Below are 17,681 nucleotides of genomic sequence, written 5' to 3'. Positions count from 1 at the left end.
AAGTCCCATTGTCTGGTGTGCAGAAATGATCCCATTGGCTACTTTATCACAAACCTAAGTTGCCAATAAAGAATGCTTCTCATGCACAGATGGTTTTCCAGATATTTATGAAGCAAGCAGAAGATATGGAAATCAAACACTGCAAATGAAATTACACTTTTTCCACTATAGCGTGGACCAAAAAGAGGCAGCGAATGGTCAACTTGTACATATCCATGGCTTATTTAGGCATGATGTTAATACTGCTTATTACGACATGTATTAAAATCTAATTATTTTACATCAACATTTAAATTAATTGTTCATTACTATGACATGAATTTAATTATCATTAAGAAGTTAGCCACTGTATATTCGAAGTCATCACAACTCTTTCATCAGGAAGAGAAAATACAGAACGTCAGCTTAGAAATGACTCCATGCTGAAAAATATAATTTTGGTACATACATCTCCCAAAACAAGACGTCACAATGCTTCAGAAGCACTTCTCTTCAATCTGTACAATTTTAAGGTTTAATTCTGAATGAATATTGCAGAATTTGGATTTGACTTGGAACTTTTAAAGTTTTTGAATTGTAAAGCCTTTTCCAAGTTGTGCTCTGTAATTAAATGTTCTGTGAGCAAATCTACACCAGAGCGCAAAATAAGACTGCAATAGTGACCATTTCCATGAAGTCGATATTCTCGTTCCTACTTTGTCTCCGGTCATATTGCTCAAATATATGAATTCATTTTAACAGGTGCTGGGACCGTGCACCATCCGAACAGGTGGTATTGCTTGGAACAGTGCGCGTCTTCAGAACTCTGAAGGGCACTTCCGCATGCACCACCAAAAATGAGCTACAACTTCTCCAAAGTGTTGAAAACTGGAGCGCTCTCTCGACAAGAGCCATTCAGTGGCCAACATCAAAACGCCGGCATGAGAAATCAAAGCAAAAACAGAAATGCTGAACAATAAACACGCATGTGATGGACACCCATGTTGTGTGGACACATGAACTGTTCCATTGGTTCAAGTTAACTTTTTATTGCTCTTTAAAATTACAATTGGTATGGACAGAGCAAGGAACAATACATTAATACAATATATAAAAGAAACGAGCTGATGAAGCAAAGCCATCACAGCAGGCTCAGGACAAACTGGATTACAATTAGTGTAGTTTCAACTGAGATTTTAAGGATACTAATTGATTAACTCATTAAAAAATTCTTACAGGCCACTAATAACATGTCAACCACCACTAGTGCTTGTACATTCAATGTAACAGAAAAAAATAAAACAAAAAAATCGTAAGTTGTGAAATTTCTTGTCTGCCCAACCATTACGAAAGATTTCTTGCTCTTAATCTCCACTGTTAGCGCAGAGCCTACAGAGGAAATGGAAAAATTATATTTAATCCAATTAACATTAAACAGTCATTGATTGTTACCAAATATCTGTCATTACCCAAGGTTGCAGCCAAAGCATGCATGTCATCTGTCTTTAGGGGGCGCAGCATTCATTTAAAGACGCACGTCAGCACCTCTCCTTCTTTAGGAGTTCGCGGAGGTTTGGTTTGACACCAGAAACCCTGGCAAATTTCGACAGAGGTATGGAGGAAAGTGTGCTGACCGACTACATCACGGTCTTGAATAGGAACACCAATATCCCTGAGCCTAAAGCCCTCCAAAAAGTAGCTGACACAGCCCAGGACATCACAGGCAAAATCCTCCCCACTATTGAGTGCATCTGCAGGGAACTGAGGTTGGAGGGCAACCCCAATGATCAAGGACCCACAACACCCAACACATACTTTGTTCTCGCTGCTGCCATCAGGAAAGAGGTCTGGGTGCTACAAGACTCGCACTACCAGGTTCAGGGACAGCTGCTCCCCCTTCACCAGCAGACTCCTCAACGACCAACTCAATCAGAGACCCATTTAAGGACTCTTCCTTGTGCACTTTACGGATTGTCTCTGTATTGCATGGTCAATTTGTTTAGTTTGTTTTTGCACTACCAATTAGAGGCAATTCTGCCAGGCCTGCAGGAAAAAGGAATTTTAGGGTTGTATGTGACTTTATGTATGTTCTCTGACAATAGATCTGAAATTTGACTCCTATCCTTAAGCCAAGGAAGTATGAAACTCAGAAAGTATGCAATATGGTTAGGAACTTAATAAATGCACTATCTATGTCCCCTGGGATGATGCATTGTGGGCACACGTGCACATCATCCTAAAAACCACTCCCTCTGGACAGCAGGGGCACAATATGATCTGCAGTTTCAGAAATGCAGGCATGTTGATAAGTAAATTCTCCCCATGAAGGGAAGAGATAACTGTCTTTACTTTTCATTTGGCAGGACCACAGAGTGAAAACTGGATATTTTGAAATATCCACTTATTCGTAATTTCTTAAGGCACGCGGAAAGTTCAGACAATTTGCTGCTCACATTTTACTTGCCAGTGTGAAAACAACTGCTTATTTTCTGAGAGCTGGCTTTCAACCTAAGCATCAGATAATATGTACTCTTTCTATAAGTAGTTGTAATAGTGGTAGTCCGGGGCTTGGATTTCCCCCGCCCGTCCCCCCGACTTAAAGAAAAAGTATGTTAGAGTTGTACACCACATTCAATGTGAAATGTTACAATAGAGGAAATAATTTTTTTTAAAAACATACTAAAGTGTAAAATTTCTACTGAATTGATGGTTTACAGAAAGCACACCAAAAGACAGGATATTATGAACCTTATTGAAATTCTGCAGAGGAGACGGACTCAGAATTGCTTGACTTTAAACCCTGCATTCTTTCATAAAATTGGGTTAACCTTATTCTTTGAAAAAGGTGATGTATCGAAGTGGGTATATTTGCACTGGGAATAATAGGATATGATTATGGTATGAAGAAGTGATGCTATACTTTAAACATTAGACATAAAGACTCACAAAGGAATGTTAAGGATTTTGCAGGATGTTGAAGTGGTAACAGTGGAATGTGAATCCAAACATTCCAAGTGTTTCATTCCTTCTTGATCTCTCCACTCTAACCCTACCTCTAATCCCATGATTCTGGCAAGTATCTTTTTGGTACTTTACTTTTCTGGCAATTTCTGCCATATCCTTTCCCCTTTGACCAGGCAGGTACACTTGCTTGTTTTGTTATCAGAAAATCAGACTTGGCGCTATTCTTTTATTCCACAATATTTAAAAATTACTTTTTACGAAAGTAATTGAAAAAGTACCCTCAGATTCTCGCCACATAAAATACAGGATATCAAAATTGGTATTTTATTATCTAGTCCTTAGACAGGCAAACTTGTAGTGGGATAAAAGCATGCTTATTTGAATAAAAAGTGGCATTCCAGTGTTTGCAAAGTTCAAACTTTTCAATATGAAGGATACAGTTACCCCCTACAATTCCTCTATCCCTTGAGCCACAGTTTAAAATCATGTTTTGATTCTGAGTACTGCTTACCTTATTGTAAAAAAACACAATTCAAACGTTTCCTTAGAAATATTTAGTGCGGTTCAATGCTCGCTGTGCTAATTCGCCTTTTTCATCTGTAATTTTCTCCCAGTCTGTTTGGCCAACCACAAATCCTATGGCTCGCTTGCGCTCAGCATCTTTCTCCTCTTCCAAATCTGCCCATCTCACCTAAAGCATATGGGGGGGGAGGGGCAGTTCAGATAAACATTACTTTTCTCCCTCCCCACCTGAAGCATAAAAGTATCGAAAATACTGTGCAAAATTATTGGTGTTAACACATTTTATTTGACAAGTTAATTCTCACGATGGAACGTTTTCATTGGTAGATTTCTAAACTTGAGAATTTTGGCATGTCCTGAAGAGAAGAATGAATGCTTCAATTAAATTAATAAAAACACATCTCATTGCTAAAAAGTGACTGAATAGAGTAACACTTGCATTTTGGCATGTTTCGCATTTGATCATAAAAAGATTTATAAAAGAACACACGCCTGGATGAGTGTATCTCCAACAGCATGCAGGAAGCTCAATAGTGTCAATTGTTCACAAACATTAAATTTCAGAAAGTTTTCCTGAATGAGTCTAGCTGCACTACTGAAGAGGCTCAGTAATTTCCAGGGCCCACCCAACACTATAAACATTTAACTATTCACAGTTCAAATGTGCAAAATTTACAAAACACACCACAGTTACATGCCTAGGATACCCAGAAGCATCTTCCAGACTGGTAATCTCTACGAGCAAAGAGGACATGAGCTAAGGTACATGGAAACACCGTCACCTGAATGTTTCCCACCAGGTTTCACATTATTCTGACTTGGCAACATATGCCATTTCTTCACAACTGTTGGATTTAAATCTCAGTACTTAATCCCCTAAAACTTTGTGCAAATGCTTGAACCAAAACAAAAAAGTAGATCTCCAGAGAACCTCGTACTACCAACTTAGATGAGATTATTGTTGAGACAGACTGGAATAAAAAGTGATGAGAATGAAATTGTTATTCTAGGTGCTGTCATCGACAACAAAACTCTGGATTCTGGTACAGTGAATATGAATATTGAGAGTGATTGTACAGTCTTATTAGAATGCAGCCGCTTAAGGTAGTGGAGTCATCACCTTCTTTCTCAAAGGCAATTAAAGGCTGGCAAATAAATGCTGGACTTTTCAGGGGTGCTTATGTTCCAAACAATAAACAAAAATTGTAGCAGCTCAAGATTGTTTTTTCAGACAAACTAATTGGATAGAACTTTGAGTTTAGTAGGTTTTTTTTACAATAACAATCTATAATCAGGGAGGTATTTCAACTGAAAGCAAGCTGCACACATCCATGGATCTCCCTCTGCAAATTCTTTAATTAAATGTGCAATGGAAGCTCTTGTATTGTGTCCTGATCTTAAACTTGATAATTGTCTATCACAAAGTCATAAATAGCCTAATACTATTTAACAGCTATCTAATTTTTTCCCACTTCATACACATAACCTTTATTTTTCTTGCATCAATGTTCCTACTGAAGAGACTTTTAACTGTCTCTATTGTATGAGCCTCCACCCCTGGCAATATATTCCAGGTACTCACCACTCTCTCTGTGTTTAAAAAAAAACTTACCTCTGACACCTCCCCAAAATTTCCTTCATTCACCTTAAAAAGAGATCCTGTGGTATTTGCTATCGTCGACCCAGAAAAAAAAGTGCTGGCTGTCCATCCTATATAAGCCCCTCATAATCTTACATACCTCTCATCCTTTGTCGTTCCAAGAAGAAAAAAAACACTGGCAAATTTACTTCTTAAGATGTTCTCCACTCCAGACAACATCCTGGTAAATGTCCTCTGCATTCTCTCTAAAAAGCATCTACATTCTTCCTGTTATGAGGCAACCAAAACTGAACACAACGTTCTAAGCATGATCTAGCCAGTTTTATAGAGCTGCAACTCTACCTCACAACTCTTGAGCATAATCCACTGACTCATGGAAGCCAACACACCTTCTTAATCATCCTAACAACTTGCACGGCAACCTTGAGGGATCCATGGACCTAATTCCCAAGATCCTTCTGTTCCTCCACACAGTTAAAAATACTGCCATTAACCATGCATTTTGCCCTCAAGTTCGACCTTCCAAACTGCATGACTTTCCACTCACCTGGAATGAACTCCATTTGCTAATTCCCCTCTCAAATCTGCATCTTATCTAGGAACAGGCCCCTTAAGCCCACTGAACACATCCCAACCATCAAGCACCTAATCCTATCATGACCCAGTTTACACTCCCATCAACTGCCCTTAGATTCAACCATTCCTTTGGACACTGGAGGTCATCTAGCTAATCTCTTACCAATCCAGATACTTTTGGGGAAAATTCGCTCTCTGTCATCAGAAACTCAACACACACAGTAACAGATGTTTGGATTAAAACTGATCTGTTGGAGCTGTGAAGAAGTGGCTCCACCAGCTGAGGTACTGTACACCTTTGTTCAAGATGAATGGTTTCTTTCATGGAGAGTACAAATTACCACAATTCTCAAAAAAAAAAGATACATGTTGAGGATTCACATTCCCTGCCTTTACAGTGTGAATTTATCATGGCTTGGGAATATCTGCAGTCAAAATAAAATGATATTCTGAAATCCAAAAACAAGTTTATGATCTTTCAGTGCATAAGGACATTGATGCATTGTCTAATTGAAGAAGACACTAAACGATCTCTTAAGCTGATGAGTTTTTCATTTCAGCTTTGCTATAAATATTTCCAGTTATCTTCCCCATTGGGGAGGCGGAGGGAAGAGAAGATCAAGAGACCACTGTGGGTACCTTGCTCCTAAATGCATTTCATACTGCTGCAAGAGGTAGTGTGATCAAATGAGATGTGGACAGGGCAAAGATTGAAGGTATGAGGAAAAACAAGCAGTTCACACACCAAAAATATTCCCTCAGACATGCCCAATGCTCAAGTTGAACATTTGCAAATTATTAATAAATTTGTTCTTTCTCTTTTGCTCAACAATAATGCTCAATGAAATAGGTCCTTTGTACTTCACATTTTAAAACAATCTCCTGTATCAAATGTATAGAAATGAGCAATCAAACTATTTTCCTTACCCTTTTCTTTCCGGGTTCTGAAGAGCGAGAGTTGTAGTCATCAGGAAGCTGAAGATAATCTTCCAATTGACGTGCAATACTATCATGCCAACCTCGCTTTCGTTTGTTGCTGCTTCTCAACCCATCCAGCTTGTCTGAACAACAAAAACATAGGCTCTGTAGTCAGGTTTGGAGGGAACGAACGAGATGAAAAAAAATATATGTATATATGCATACAGATATACATACATGTATATGATGTTACTGTTGAGCTCACAGTTGAACACCCTTGCTGTATCTAATGCACAGCACTGGCTGGTCGGCCATGAAAATGGCAAAAAATGGATCACTGATGTAGTCCGTTAACTCGTTAAGTCAGATTCTGCTTTAAACCCTTCAGTGTTTCTATTTTGTGTACCAATATGATTCTCTCTGGTTATAAATTCCTTGGACAAACTTTCTCAACAAACAGTAAAGCAAATAGATGCACTGACAGGGCAGAAAAGCAATTCATTGTATTTGAACTATTAATGCTTTCATTCTTCCACTTAAAGAACTGGTCTCAATTTGAGGTTGACAGGCACGTGAATTAAAACATCACATGCATCTCAGAAAGATATTAAACATAGTTTGTGTGTGCTATTCATTTAAAAAAAAAAACCTATTGGTTCGATTTAGGTAGCACAAATGAAGTTATAGAAGTTTCAGTTTGGCTATTTAAAAATAAATACAGTGGCCATTCCTGGAAAACGAGTGGTGCTTAAACTGCAACGTTACCATTATTTGCTTTGCAGCAAATTATGTTCTGACATTCTGTCCTATTTCATGTAGTTTGTGAACAGGTCATCATGGTAATTACAACAGTTTCACATTGCTTCCACAATTATCAAGGTGAGTCATGAACTGGAACCCACATGACAATCATTTTCTGAAAATCCCTGCCAACAGGCAATATGCGTGCCCATTCAAACACTGTTTAACACCAAACAGTGTGATTATATTAAATTACATTGTACAGGATATGAGGCTTTGCACAAAGAATATTTGCACATGGTTTCTTGGTTAAGTTAAAGTCAAAATCATTTTATTTTTGAAACAAGTTGCTATTGCACTGGATATATTGTAAAATAAATGTCCACTATTTATTGAGGTTGACACACTTAGCACATTTGTGAACTCGAAATATAAATAAGTTCAAAGTATCGTGAAAAGGTGGAGATCTGCAAAAATGAATGCAATTGCATTTTAACATTTCTTTTAAAATGAAATGCAATGAAATCTTAAATGTCATATACAAACAAGCAAGACCACCTTCATCAAATCGATTGGCATAAACTACTGAACATATCAGCGGACCTGACAACAGTCAACCTATTGTTAGCAAAAGATATACTGTGGTGAATAAGTTAGATATAAATATAGATTGCACTTATGAACATTCTCATCTGCAAAGTTGCTACAAGACAACTAATCAGTCAGCATTATAGGATTAAAATTGATTTATAGTTAACTGAAACAAATCAATTTTAAATATAAACAATAAAACAAGTTTGATGGTTATACAAATATGGATTCCATCCACTACTGAGGAAAGGCAGCCAACATGCAGAAGAATCCTTCAAACATTGAGCATGGAAAAGGGTCACAAAATGGGAAATCGAACACCGATAGGCTGAAAGAGTTTTGTTTCCACAGACATAGAGCTTCCTGAATGAACACCACAATGGTGCTCTCACGCAGCTCTTGTTCTGTACACCCCTGATGAGATACCATTTACGCTACCCACCTGCGATTTCCCCGATGATTTCCCTCCCTAGGAGACGTCAATGATCCCTGAGTTTTAATGATTCATGTACAGTAAATTCATGCTGGGGTCTAAACAAGGCACCTGGATTGTTAGTCTGCTAAAATAATCATTTTACGACAAGTGGCCCCCTCACGTTATGTGGTGGGGGAGTGGGGGGGTGGGAAAGATGGCTGCAATCGTGAAACCAGTCCATAATCACAATTTACCAATTCACAAAGTCACGTTATCTGTGTGTGAATCAAGGATAGGTTGAAAAAGGTGTTCATTTAATTACTCCTCCCCACACCTGCAGCACAAATTTTTGGGTGATGACTTCTGAATTTTCCAAGGGTGAATTTCATAACCCAAACGGCTGTAATGTGGGCCTTGAAATGAATTAACTGATGACAAAAACATTTCAGTTAGGGGGAACCCATGACTAGCTTTAATTTTTTCTCAAACTAATTTTCAATTTGTTCCCTAATTAAAGAGAGCCAGGATATAGACTCAAGGTAGAATGTTCTCAAGATAGTAATTAAGAGGTTGATGACCATTTTGTTGGTCTATCAATTTCTGGGAAATTGCAAGGTGGTGTGGCTGATGTCAGAATTGGTTGGAACCTATCAAGGAATACTTGTACATGCAGCAAAGATCTCTATTGTCCACTGTACTTTGTTAATCACACCTGACTATTAAAGGAAAATGTACAATTATCAAGGTCATATTTTTGCCTGTTCATTTAAGGCTCAAAATCATGATTTACTGAAATAAAATCATCATGGGATAAGATAACGAGGGAACAAGAACTGGGCAACAAAATCTCTTACATTTATCCTTGCAACTTCAAATGCCAAAAAAATTCATGCAAGAATAGGGCAATCAATCATCTTGGTACTCAAAAAGAGTAGTGTGAACTGCCTCAACGACTACCGTCCAGTAGCATTAACTTCTACTGTGATTAAATGCTTTGAGAGACTGGTCATGGCCAAAATTAACATACCTAAGCAAAGATCTGGACCCATTTCAATTCGCCCATCATCACAATTGCTCCACAGCAGATGCAATATTGCTGGCTCTCCAATGAGCCCTGGATCACCTCAAAAATAGACAATTCATACATATGGCTTGCTCTTCATTGACTATATTAGGGCCTTCAATACCATTATTCCTTCAGTGCCAGTCAAGAAGCTACAAACTCTAGGCCTCTACCCCACTCTGCAACTGGATCTTTGACTTTCTCATTGGAAGACCACAGTCAGTATGAATTGGAAACCATGTCTCCTCCTCAACACAGGCACAACCCAAGGATGTATGCTTAGCCCACTGCTCTACTCATTATACACCATGACTATGTGGCCAGGCACAATTCCAATACTATCTACAAGTTTGCCAATGACACCACAGTTGTCGTCAGACTCACAAACGGCAATGAGGAAGAGTTCAGGAGAAGATAACTCAGTTTGTGGAATGGTGGCACAACCTTGCACTCAACATTAGCAAGATGATTGTGGACTTCAAGATGAAGTTAGGGGATCATGACCAAGTCCTCATTGAGGCTCAGTAGTGGAGAGGGTCAAGAACATCAAATTCCTGGGTGTCAATATTGCAGAGGATCTGTCCTGGAGCCTCCATGTTGATACAATCACAAAGAAGGCTCGCCAGCGACTATATCGTGTCTTGTCAGAGGAAAACAGGTGTATCGTGGAACACATTCTGGTTGGTTGCATCACTGCCTGGTATGGAGGATCAATTATCAGGACAAGAATTAATTCCAGAAGGTTGTTAACTTGTCATTTGACATCACTGGCACTGGACTTCACTCCATCAAGGACATCTACATGAGGCGGTGTCTTAAAAAAGCAGCCTCTATTCTCAAACAACCCCACCCCCCCCCCCCCCCCTTCACTTTGCAACCATCAGGAAAAAGGTACAGGAGCCTAAAAACGAGCACTCAACGGCACAAGGACAGCTTCTTCCCTACTCCCATCAGATTCTTGAATAATCAATGAACCAAAGACACTGCTTTACTTTTCGTGCACTAGTATTTTAACTTATTTTTATTTATAGTAATGTTGTAAGATGGTTATAATATGATGTTTGCCCTGTGATGCTGCTACAAAACACCGAATTTCATGACTTCTTCGTGACAATAAATTCTGATTTTGACTAAGATGGTGTGGTTATCAACCACAGTAAATTCACAATTATTGAAATAATAACAGGGTAGTGTTTACATTTGTAATACAGGGTATATCATATTCTGATGACAACATTAGAGGAGGCCAGTTGGCTCAAGTCCCTATTGGTTTCAAGCAGAAGAATTTCATTAGTCCATTTTCTTCTCATCTCGTTCCTGAGTTTCTGCAATGTATTCTTTTTCATTTGCCCACCCACCTCACATTTATTAAAAAAATATTTTGCCACCCATGTACAATGAAGAAAAATTTACAATAACCAATTAATTTAGTAGCACAGGTTTGGGATTTGGGAGGAAACCAGAACACCCAGTGGAACCTATGCAGTGTCGAAGGTCAGACACAAACTCAGGTTCCTGGAGCTGAGGTAAAAGGTGCCATAAACCATTCGGATGAATGTAAAGCACACAACTATTGGCTTACATTCAACCGGAAACAGGATACATTTTCTGCACAAATTATAGAAATCAAAAGTTCTACATTATTTATTTGCACAATGTAGTCAAGTGACATAGAGAATAGCCTGAGCAAAAATGTTTATGCCTTCTTTTACAATTTTACTTATTTTAGAATGGATGACAGGAGGTCTAAATCTTCAAAGGTGACAAAAATTTTAAACATAGAAAAACAAAATAAAGATCAATGTCAAAGAAACTCAATTTCCACAATTTACCCTACCAACAGAAGGATGAAAAGGTATTTGCACACATCTCCCACTGGTCAAATAAACTAGATCAGAGAATCTATCTGTGATTTTCCATTCAGTCCTGACATCTGTGTAGATCTAATATCTCATATTCTGCATGGCATTTGCTGACTCCATCCCCTTTAATCCAAAAGTTCATCAAATGCATATTTAACACTCATAGTTCAAGTTCAATATTCAGTTATTCTGAGCATATTTAGTAATAAAAACATTCATATTCACTTAAGATGCTCATAAGTCATAAAAGAAAATGACTTCTACACTGAAAATTATTACAATTTTAAGACTTAGATAAAATCGTATCAGGGCTTCTGTATTTTTAATAAATAATTTAAACCAATAAAGTACAGCATTTCTATACTGACTACACCATTAAAAGGGAAAAGTTAAAACATTACCACTTTTGGACGAAGATTCCCGATGGAATGGCAGCAAGAATTATCCACAAACCTATTCATGAAATGAAGTTTCATCCAATTCCATGTATGTAACCAGAATCAGAATTTATTGACATGAACATGTCACAAAATTTGCTGTTTTATGGCAGCATCACACTGCAAACATTTCTATAAACTATATTTCAAAATAAACAATAGTTCATTCAAAAATATGATGCTGTCCTTGTGCTGCTGAGTGCTCGCCTTCAGGCTTCTGTATCTTTTTCCTGATGGTAGTAGAGAGAAGAGGGCATGACCAGGGTGATGGGGGTCTTTGAGGATATAGACTGCTTTCTTGTAGATGGTCTTGTTGGAATGAAGACTGGTGCCTGTGATGTTGCAGGGCGAGTTAACAACTTTCTAGAGTTTTTCCTGTTCAGAGCACTAGCATCTCCATATCAGACAGTAATGCAACTAGACAGAATGCTCTTCATGGTAGACCTGTAGAAATTTTCGAGTCTTTGGTGATGTACCAAATCTCCTCAAACTCCTCACAAAGTATAGCCACTGGTGGGCCTTCTTCGTGATTGCATCAACATGGAGGATCCCGGACAGATCTTCGGAGATGTTGACACCCAGGAATTTGAATTTCTTGATCCTCTCCACTGCTGTCCCTTCAATGAGGACTGGTTCGTCTTTTCCTGATTTCCACCTGAAGTCCAAAATCATGTCCTTGGTTTTGCTAATGTTAAGTGTAAGGTAGTTGTTGCGACACCACTCAACTATCTGATCTATCTCCCTCCTTTTCGCTTCCTAATTCCTCATAACCAAGTTAAAAGCTTCCAAGCAACATTTTAATTTAAACATTTTTAAATGTTCACTGGATTATTCTGCTGCTGGGATCAAAGATCTGTTGACAGTGATATTTCAGATCCCCCCACCTCTCAATCACAAAAATCCAATTGTCCAGAAAATTACATGTGACATCCATAGCCCTTTCCTGACTGCATAATACATTTCAGTTCAATGTTGTGCAAATCCAATTATCAATTGAAAGAACAATCTGTATATGTAATTTCAGTCATACTCACTAGACTAGTGATTCCCAAAGAGGGCGCTGTCACCCCCACCCCTGGAGGTGGTGGAAAGAGCCAAGGGGCGGTGAAGAAAAAGGGGACAGTGAAGAAAAAGGTGGTGGTGATGTGATCTGGATAGGACATGTGCCAGATTCACGTCTGCAAGGGCAATGGCTCCAGGTTTGTAAGAATTTCAAATTAATTTCCGGTTGTAATGTACACTTAAATTACATATAAATATACTGACCCCACTTTTTTTTTGACCCCGATCCCGGATCCTCGCCCCAGCTGCCCACCCATCGAGCTCCTGACAGCTGATCCTCACCCTGACCACCTGCGCATCCAGCACCCAATGGCTGATCCTCACCCTGGCTGCCCCCCTATCCAGCACCTGATGGCTGATTGTCACCCTGACCATCGAGCTCCCGATGGCTGATCCTCACTCTGGCCAGCCGCCTGCCCATTGAGCTCCCAATGGCCTGAAGATGGTGTAGTTACAGTTGGGATGTAAATTTATCCTTCCATATTGCTAAATAAATTGGTTTATGAGAAATTTTATTTTATTTTTTTAAAAACTTTATTTATTCGTTCAAAATACAGATAATAAGTAACATATATAACAATAAACAAAGCATGAACGTTATATTTTATATATATAAAAAAAGGAAAAAAAAGGAAAGAAACCCCCCCCCCTTTCAGCCAACTCTCCTAAGGAGACCCATAAAGAGAAAAAAATAAAGAAAAGTAAAGCATACATATTAAAATCTAGCCAATATAAATCAAAATGTAAATATTCTGAATATAACAACCATCTATTAATGAAAAAAAACTATAGTTATCCGCGAAACATATGTAATTTTTTTCCCATTATTAAACAATATTTCATCTCATTCTTCTTTGGCTTGGCTTCGCGGACGAAGATTTATGGAGGGGGTAAAAAGTCCACGTCAGCTGCAGGCTCGTTTGTGGCTGACCAGTCCGATGCGGGACAGGCAGACACGATTGCAGCGGTTGCAAGGGAAAATTGGTTGGTTGGGGTTGGGTGTTGGGTTTTTCCTCCTTTGCCTTTTGTCAGTGAGGTGGGCTCTGCGGTCTTCTTCAAAGGAGGCTGCTGCCCGCCAAACTGTGAGGCGCCAAGATGCACGGTTTGAGGCGTTATCAGCCCACTGGCGGTGGTCAATGTGGCAGGCACCAAGAGATTTCTTTAGGCAGTCCTTGTACCTTTTCTTTGGTGCACCTCTGTCACGGTGGCCAGTGGAGAGCTCGCCATATAATACGATCTTGGGAAGGCGATGGTCCTCCATTCTGGAGACGTGACCCATCCAGCGCAGCTGGATCTTCAGCAGCGTGGACTCGATGCTGTCGACCTCTGCCATCTCGAGTACCTCGACGTTAGGGGTGTGAGTGCTCCAATGGATGTTGAGGATGGAGCGGAGACAACGCTGGTGGAAGCGTTCTAGGAGCCGTAGGTGATGCCGGTAGAGGACCCATGATTCGGAGCCGAACAGGAGTGTGGGTATGACAACGGCTCTGTATATGCCATCTATTAATATCAATCATGTTCGTATCTTTCCACGTACTAGCAATACTTTTTTTCGCTACAGATAGCGCTAAATACACAAAAACAAATTGGTTTATCTAGTCCCAAACCGCATGAAAAAAAAATTTCAACAGAGTTACCACATCTAAAACACAAATCTGATTCCTAAAGACCATATTCTTTCAATTTTTCAGGTGTTAAATATAATTGATATTAATCATCGCATAACGTGCATTTATCAGTCATCCTTGGAAAAAATAAAACCAATATCGACTTCCCATTTACCTTTAAATTTATCCCAACCCTTTTTATCCATACCATCCTGCAATATTTGATACATAACTAAAATATAACCCTTCTCTGGTACCCTCATAAAAAAGTCTCAAATTTAATCATTTCAGGTAAAATCATATCTCTACCGAACACGTTTTACCAAAGATCGAACTTGATAAAAATAAGCTTATGCTTAATCAGACTGTTTAAACCCCGAACGTTAAAAGTAGCAAACTTCAACTTTGACATCCACTAATATTTCTAAAAACTAATAATATCAATATATAAAGACTCAGATCAATGTAAATAGGCCCTCCAATAGGAGAAAAAGAAACCACAAATTAAAGTCTAAATAAAATGAAAATTTTAAAAAAAGATAAAAATAACCCCCCCCCCCCCCGAAAAAACTACCAAAAGGTAGTAATCCCTAAACAAAAGTTGGGTGTGGATCACCACCAGTGGCTGATGACTAGTAGAACATAGAGCAAATTTCTCCCTCCCCAGCCAAACAAAGAATAACAACATCATAATGACATAAAAAGAAAGTAAAAATAAAAAAGTTCTTCTATTCATCCAAGAAATTCCAGACTCAGCGACCCCATTTCAAGGAAACAAACTCTTTTCATTCCCATTTCTCCCATTTCTTCCATTTCCAGAACAACCAGATTTTTCTTTAGGAGACAATGGTGGGCTACGTCTTTGTCCTCTTACATCTGGCAACGAGTCAGCAAAACTCATTGCTTCACGCTCATTCTCAAAAAAACGAGATTGAAAGTCTCCACAAAACACCTTCAACACTGCCGGATAGCGAAAAGTAGACTTATAGCCTTTACGCCACAAAACTTCTTTAACTGGATTAAATCGACGCCGACGCTGAATAACCTCTTGACTCAAATCAGGATAGAAAAAAACTCTACTATTCTGAATCAATAACGGGGCTGCCGTTGTCTCGCGTTTTGCACTGCTAAACGAAGTATCGTTTCTCTGTCCAAATAATTCAAACATCAAATTATCACGGGTCTTGGTGGTTGACCAGGCAAAGGTCTTATTCTTAAGGCTCTATGAGCTCTTTCCAATACCAGACCTCCAGAGAAAAATTCCTGCCCCAGTATTTGTGGAATCCATTTGGTAAAAAATCAAAGAGGATCTTGTTCTGCCATACCTTCTGGCAAACCAACAATCTTAACATTATTCCTTCTCCTTTGATTCTCCAAATAATCTACTTTCCTCTCACGTTCTCGCAATTCTTTAACGGATTCTTCCACCTCCAACGCTTTTTCTGTATTAGAAGCCACTTGTTGACATTTCAAAAAAGCAGCCTGAAATTGTTTAAAATCCTCACAAGGATTTGTGAGCCTCTGAGACATTTCATTCAGCATAGGCGGAATGATAAGGCTTAGCTGTTTACATTGTAATTCAGAAAAGCTCAGCCCTGGTTTCTCTTGCGTAGTGGCAGAACCAGGTAACTGCAGCTCCTGCTGCATCTCAGCAACAGGCAGTTTAACAGTTTTACTGCGGGTCTGGACTCCCAGCGACGGCCCCCTGAGGAAATCAGGGGGCCGACGCTGTTCTCCCCCCACAACCCGTTGTTGCTTCAAAAACTCACAAAAAAGACCAAAATATTCAGATTGGAATATATCCTGGGGTATTTCAAGCAATGGAGTCGTCTTCTTGTGTGCCCCCTCCGTTAAAGTCGGCAGGTTGCCAGGATCGGGATCCACATCGGGGGCACACGCACCTTCCTTCTGAGAACGGGTAATTCCAGCGATGTCCTTCTCCTGGTGAGTAGTAGTCATTTTTTCAGCTCCCACAGGCAATTTCTGTGGTTTAAGCTTGAAAGAAAGCAAACCTGAAGTTGTAGTAGACTGTTTAGGCCCTAAATCTTCAACACTCCGAAAATGTAGTTTCTTCTGTACTTGAGGTTTAATCTTTTTACCATTAATAGCCATAGCTATTCCTTGAAACTAAGTTTTAAAAAATTTAAACCTGAAAACAAAGAGTTAAAAACGGGTTCTTAAAAGTCTGGCCAGAGAGGTCGAGATTACACGTCTAGACTCTATGCCATCTTGCCACGCCCCCCATGAGAAGTTTTATTTGTGAAATACATACGCTTGTATACAGTATTAGATCAGTTGTACTTTGAAATTTGTGATAGACCTAATACCAAGAAAGAGGTGTGTGTTCTATTACTGGCCCAGGGGACCCCAAAACGCAGAAGCAATAGAAATTCACCAATGGTAACGTAAACACAAATTACTTTTAATTTTCTTTAAACATAAAAACAGGATCAACTTAATTCTTGTTAACTTAACCCCATTCTAATTCTAAGCACACGTGTATGTAATGTGTATAAGTTCAGAAAAGTTCTTTGGTTCATAGTCCAATCTCACTTCTCCAAGTTCACCGGTATCAGGCAATTCTGATACTGTGCACAGAATTTAACATTTATGAATTTTCACCAAGTTCTGGTGTTTAAAGGTAATTGGTTACCACTCAGGAAGGTTCTTGTTGGTTTCAGAGAGAGATTTGTTGCTCATTGGACACACACAAACTGATTCCCTCCGATCAGCCACTTCAGTGTCTTGCCGAAGAAACTTACCCCATCAGGGTTTTACAAGTGATAACCTCTTCTTCTACAGGTCACCACAGAGTTCATCTTGTTTCCCTTATTTCAGGAGAAACACTCTAGCCAGCCATTTCCTCTTGCAAGACTACAAGGATTTTCAACAGGCTGAAGTCAGAACTCACAACTCCTCTTCAAAATGGGGTTTAAACAAGCTGCCAACTTGCCATGACTGCAGAAACCAGTTCTCTCTCTCTTAGACAAAGCCTGTTTGGTCTCCTCTCTCTGCTTGCAAAACCACATGACCTTCTTAGAACAACATAGTGCAACCAGACAGATTGTGGCACAGGACCCAATCTTGGACTCAAACTTGAGCCCGTTCATCTGTTGCTTTTAAAACAATAATCCATTTACACCTGCTTTTGATGTTTCTTGAGCTCAGGTTCTTCTGTTTGCACCTCCTTGTGAAAACCTTCAGCAAAGCAGTTTCCATTGTCTTTACAAAGGCACTGGGTCCAGAGTGTCTGGATTGAGTAGACATCTTGCATTTTAAATGAGAATTGTTTTGTGAAGTGTTTGTAACCTACACTAAAACCCCACAATCTATCTCCTCAAAAA

General features: G+C 39.1%; 1 protein-coding gene across 2 annotated transcripts in view; it reads right to left on the bottom strand.

Moving 5' to 3' along the window:
* Nucleotides 1–1,012: 1,012 nt before the first annotated feature.
* The window catches only part of ylpm1 (YLP motif containing 1), a 118,597-nt gene continuing 101,928 nt past the window's right edge, over nt 1,013–17,681 (bottom strand). The window contains exons 20-22 of one of the 2 annotated variants that reach the window (XM_069916106.1): nt 6,569–6,702; nt 3,455–3,634; nt 1,013–1,368 (exon numbers count right to left, since the gene is read on the bottom strand). In XM_069916106.1, coding sequence (XP_069772207.1) covers nt 3,488–3,634; nt 6,569–6,702 — 281 coding nt within the window. In that variant the 3' untranslated portion in view covers nt 1,013–1,368; nt 3,455–3,487. Of the gene's footprint in view, nt 1,369–3,454; nt 3,635–6,568; nt 6,725–17,681 lie in introns of those variants that run through there. The other variant, XM_069916107.1, reaches the window with a different exon arrangement.

Source organism: Narcine bancroftii, chromosome 2, assembly GCF_036971445.1.
Source record: "Narcine bancroftii isolate sNarBan1 chromosome 2, sNarBan1.hap1, whole genome shotgun sequence".
Taxonomy (NCBI): domain Eukaryota; kingdom Metazoa; phylum Chordata; class Chondrichthyes; order Torpediniformes; family Narcinidae; genus Narcine; species Narcine bancroftii.
Note: the sequence above shows the minus strand (reverse complement) of the source record. Positions and strands in the feature narration are given on the sequence as shown.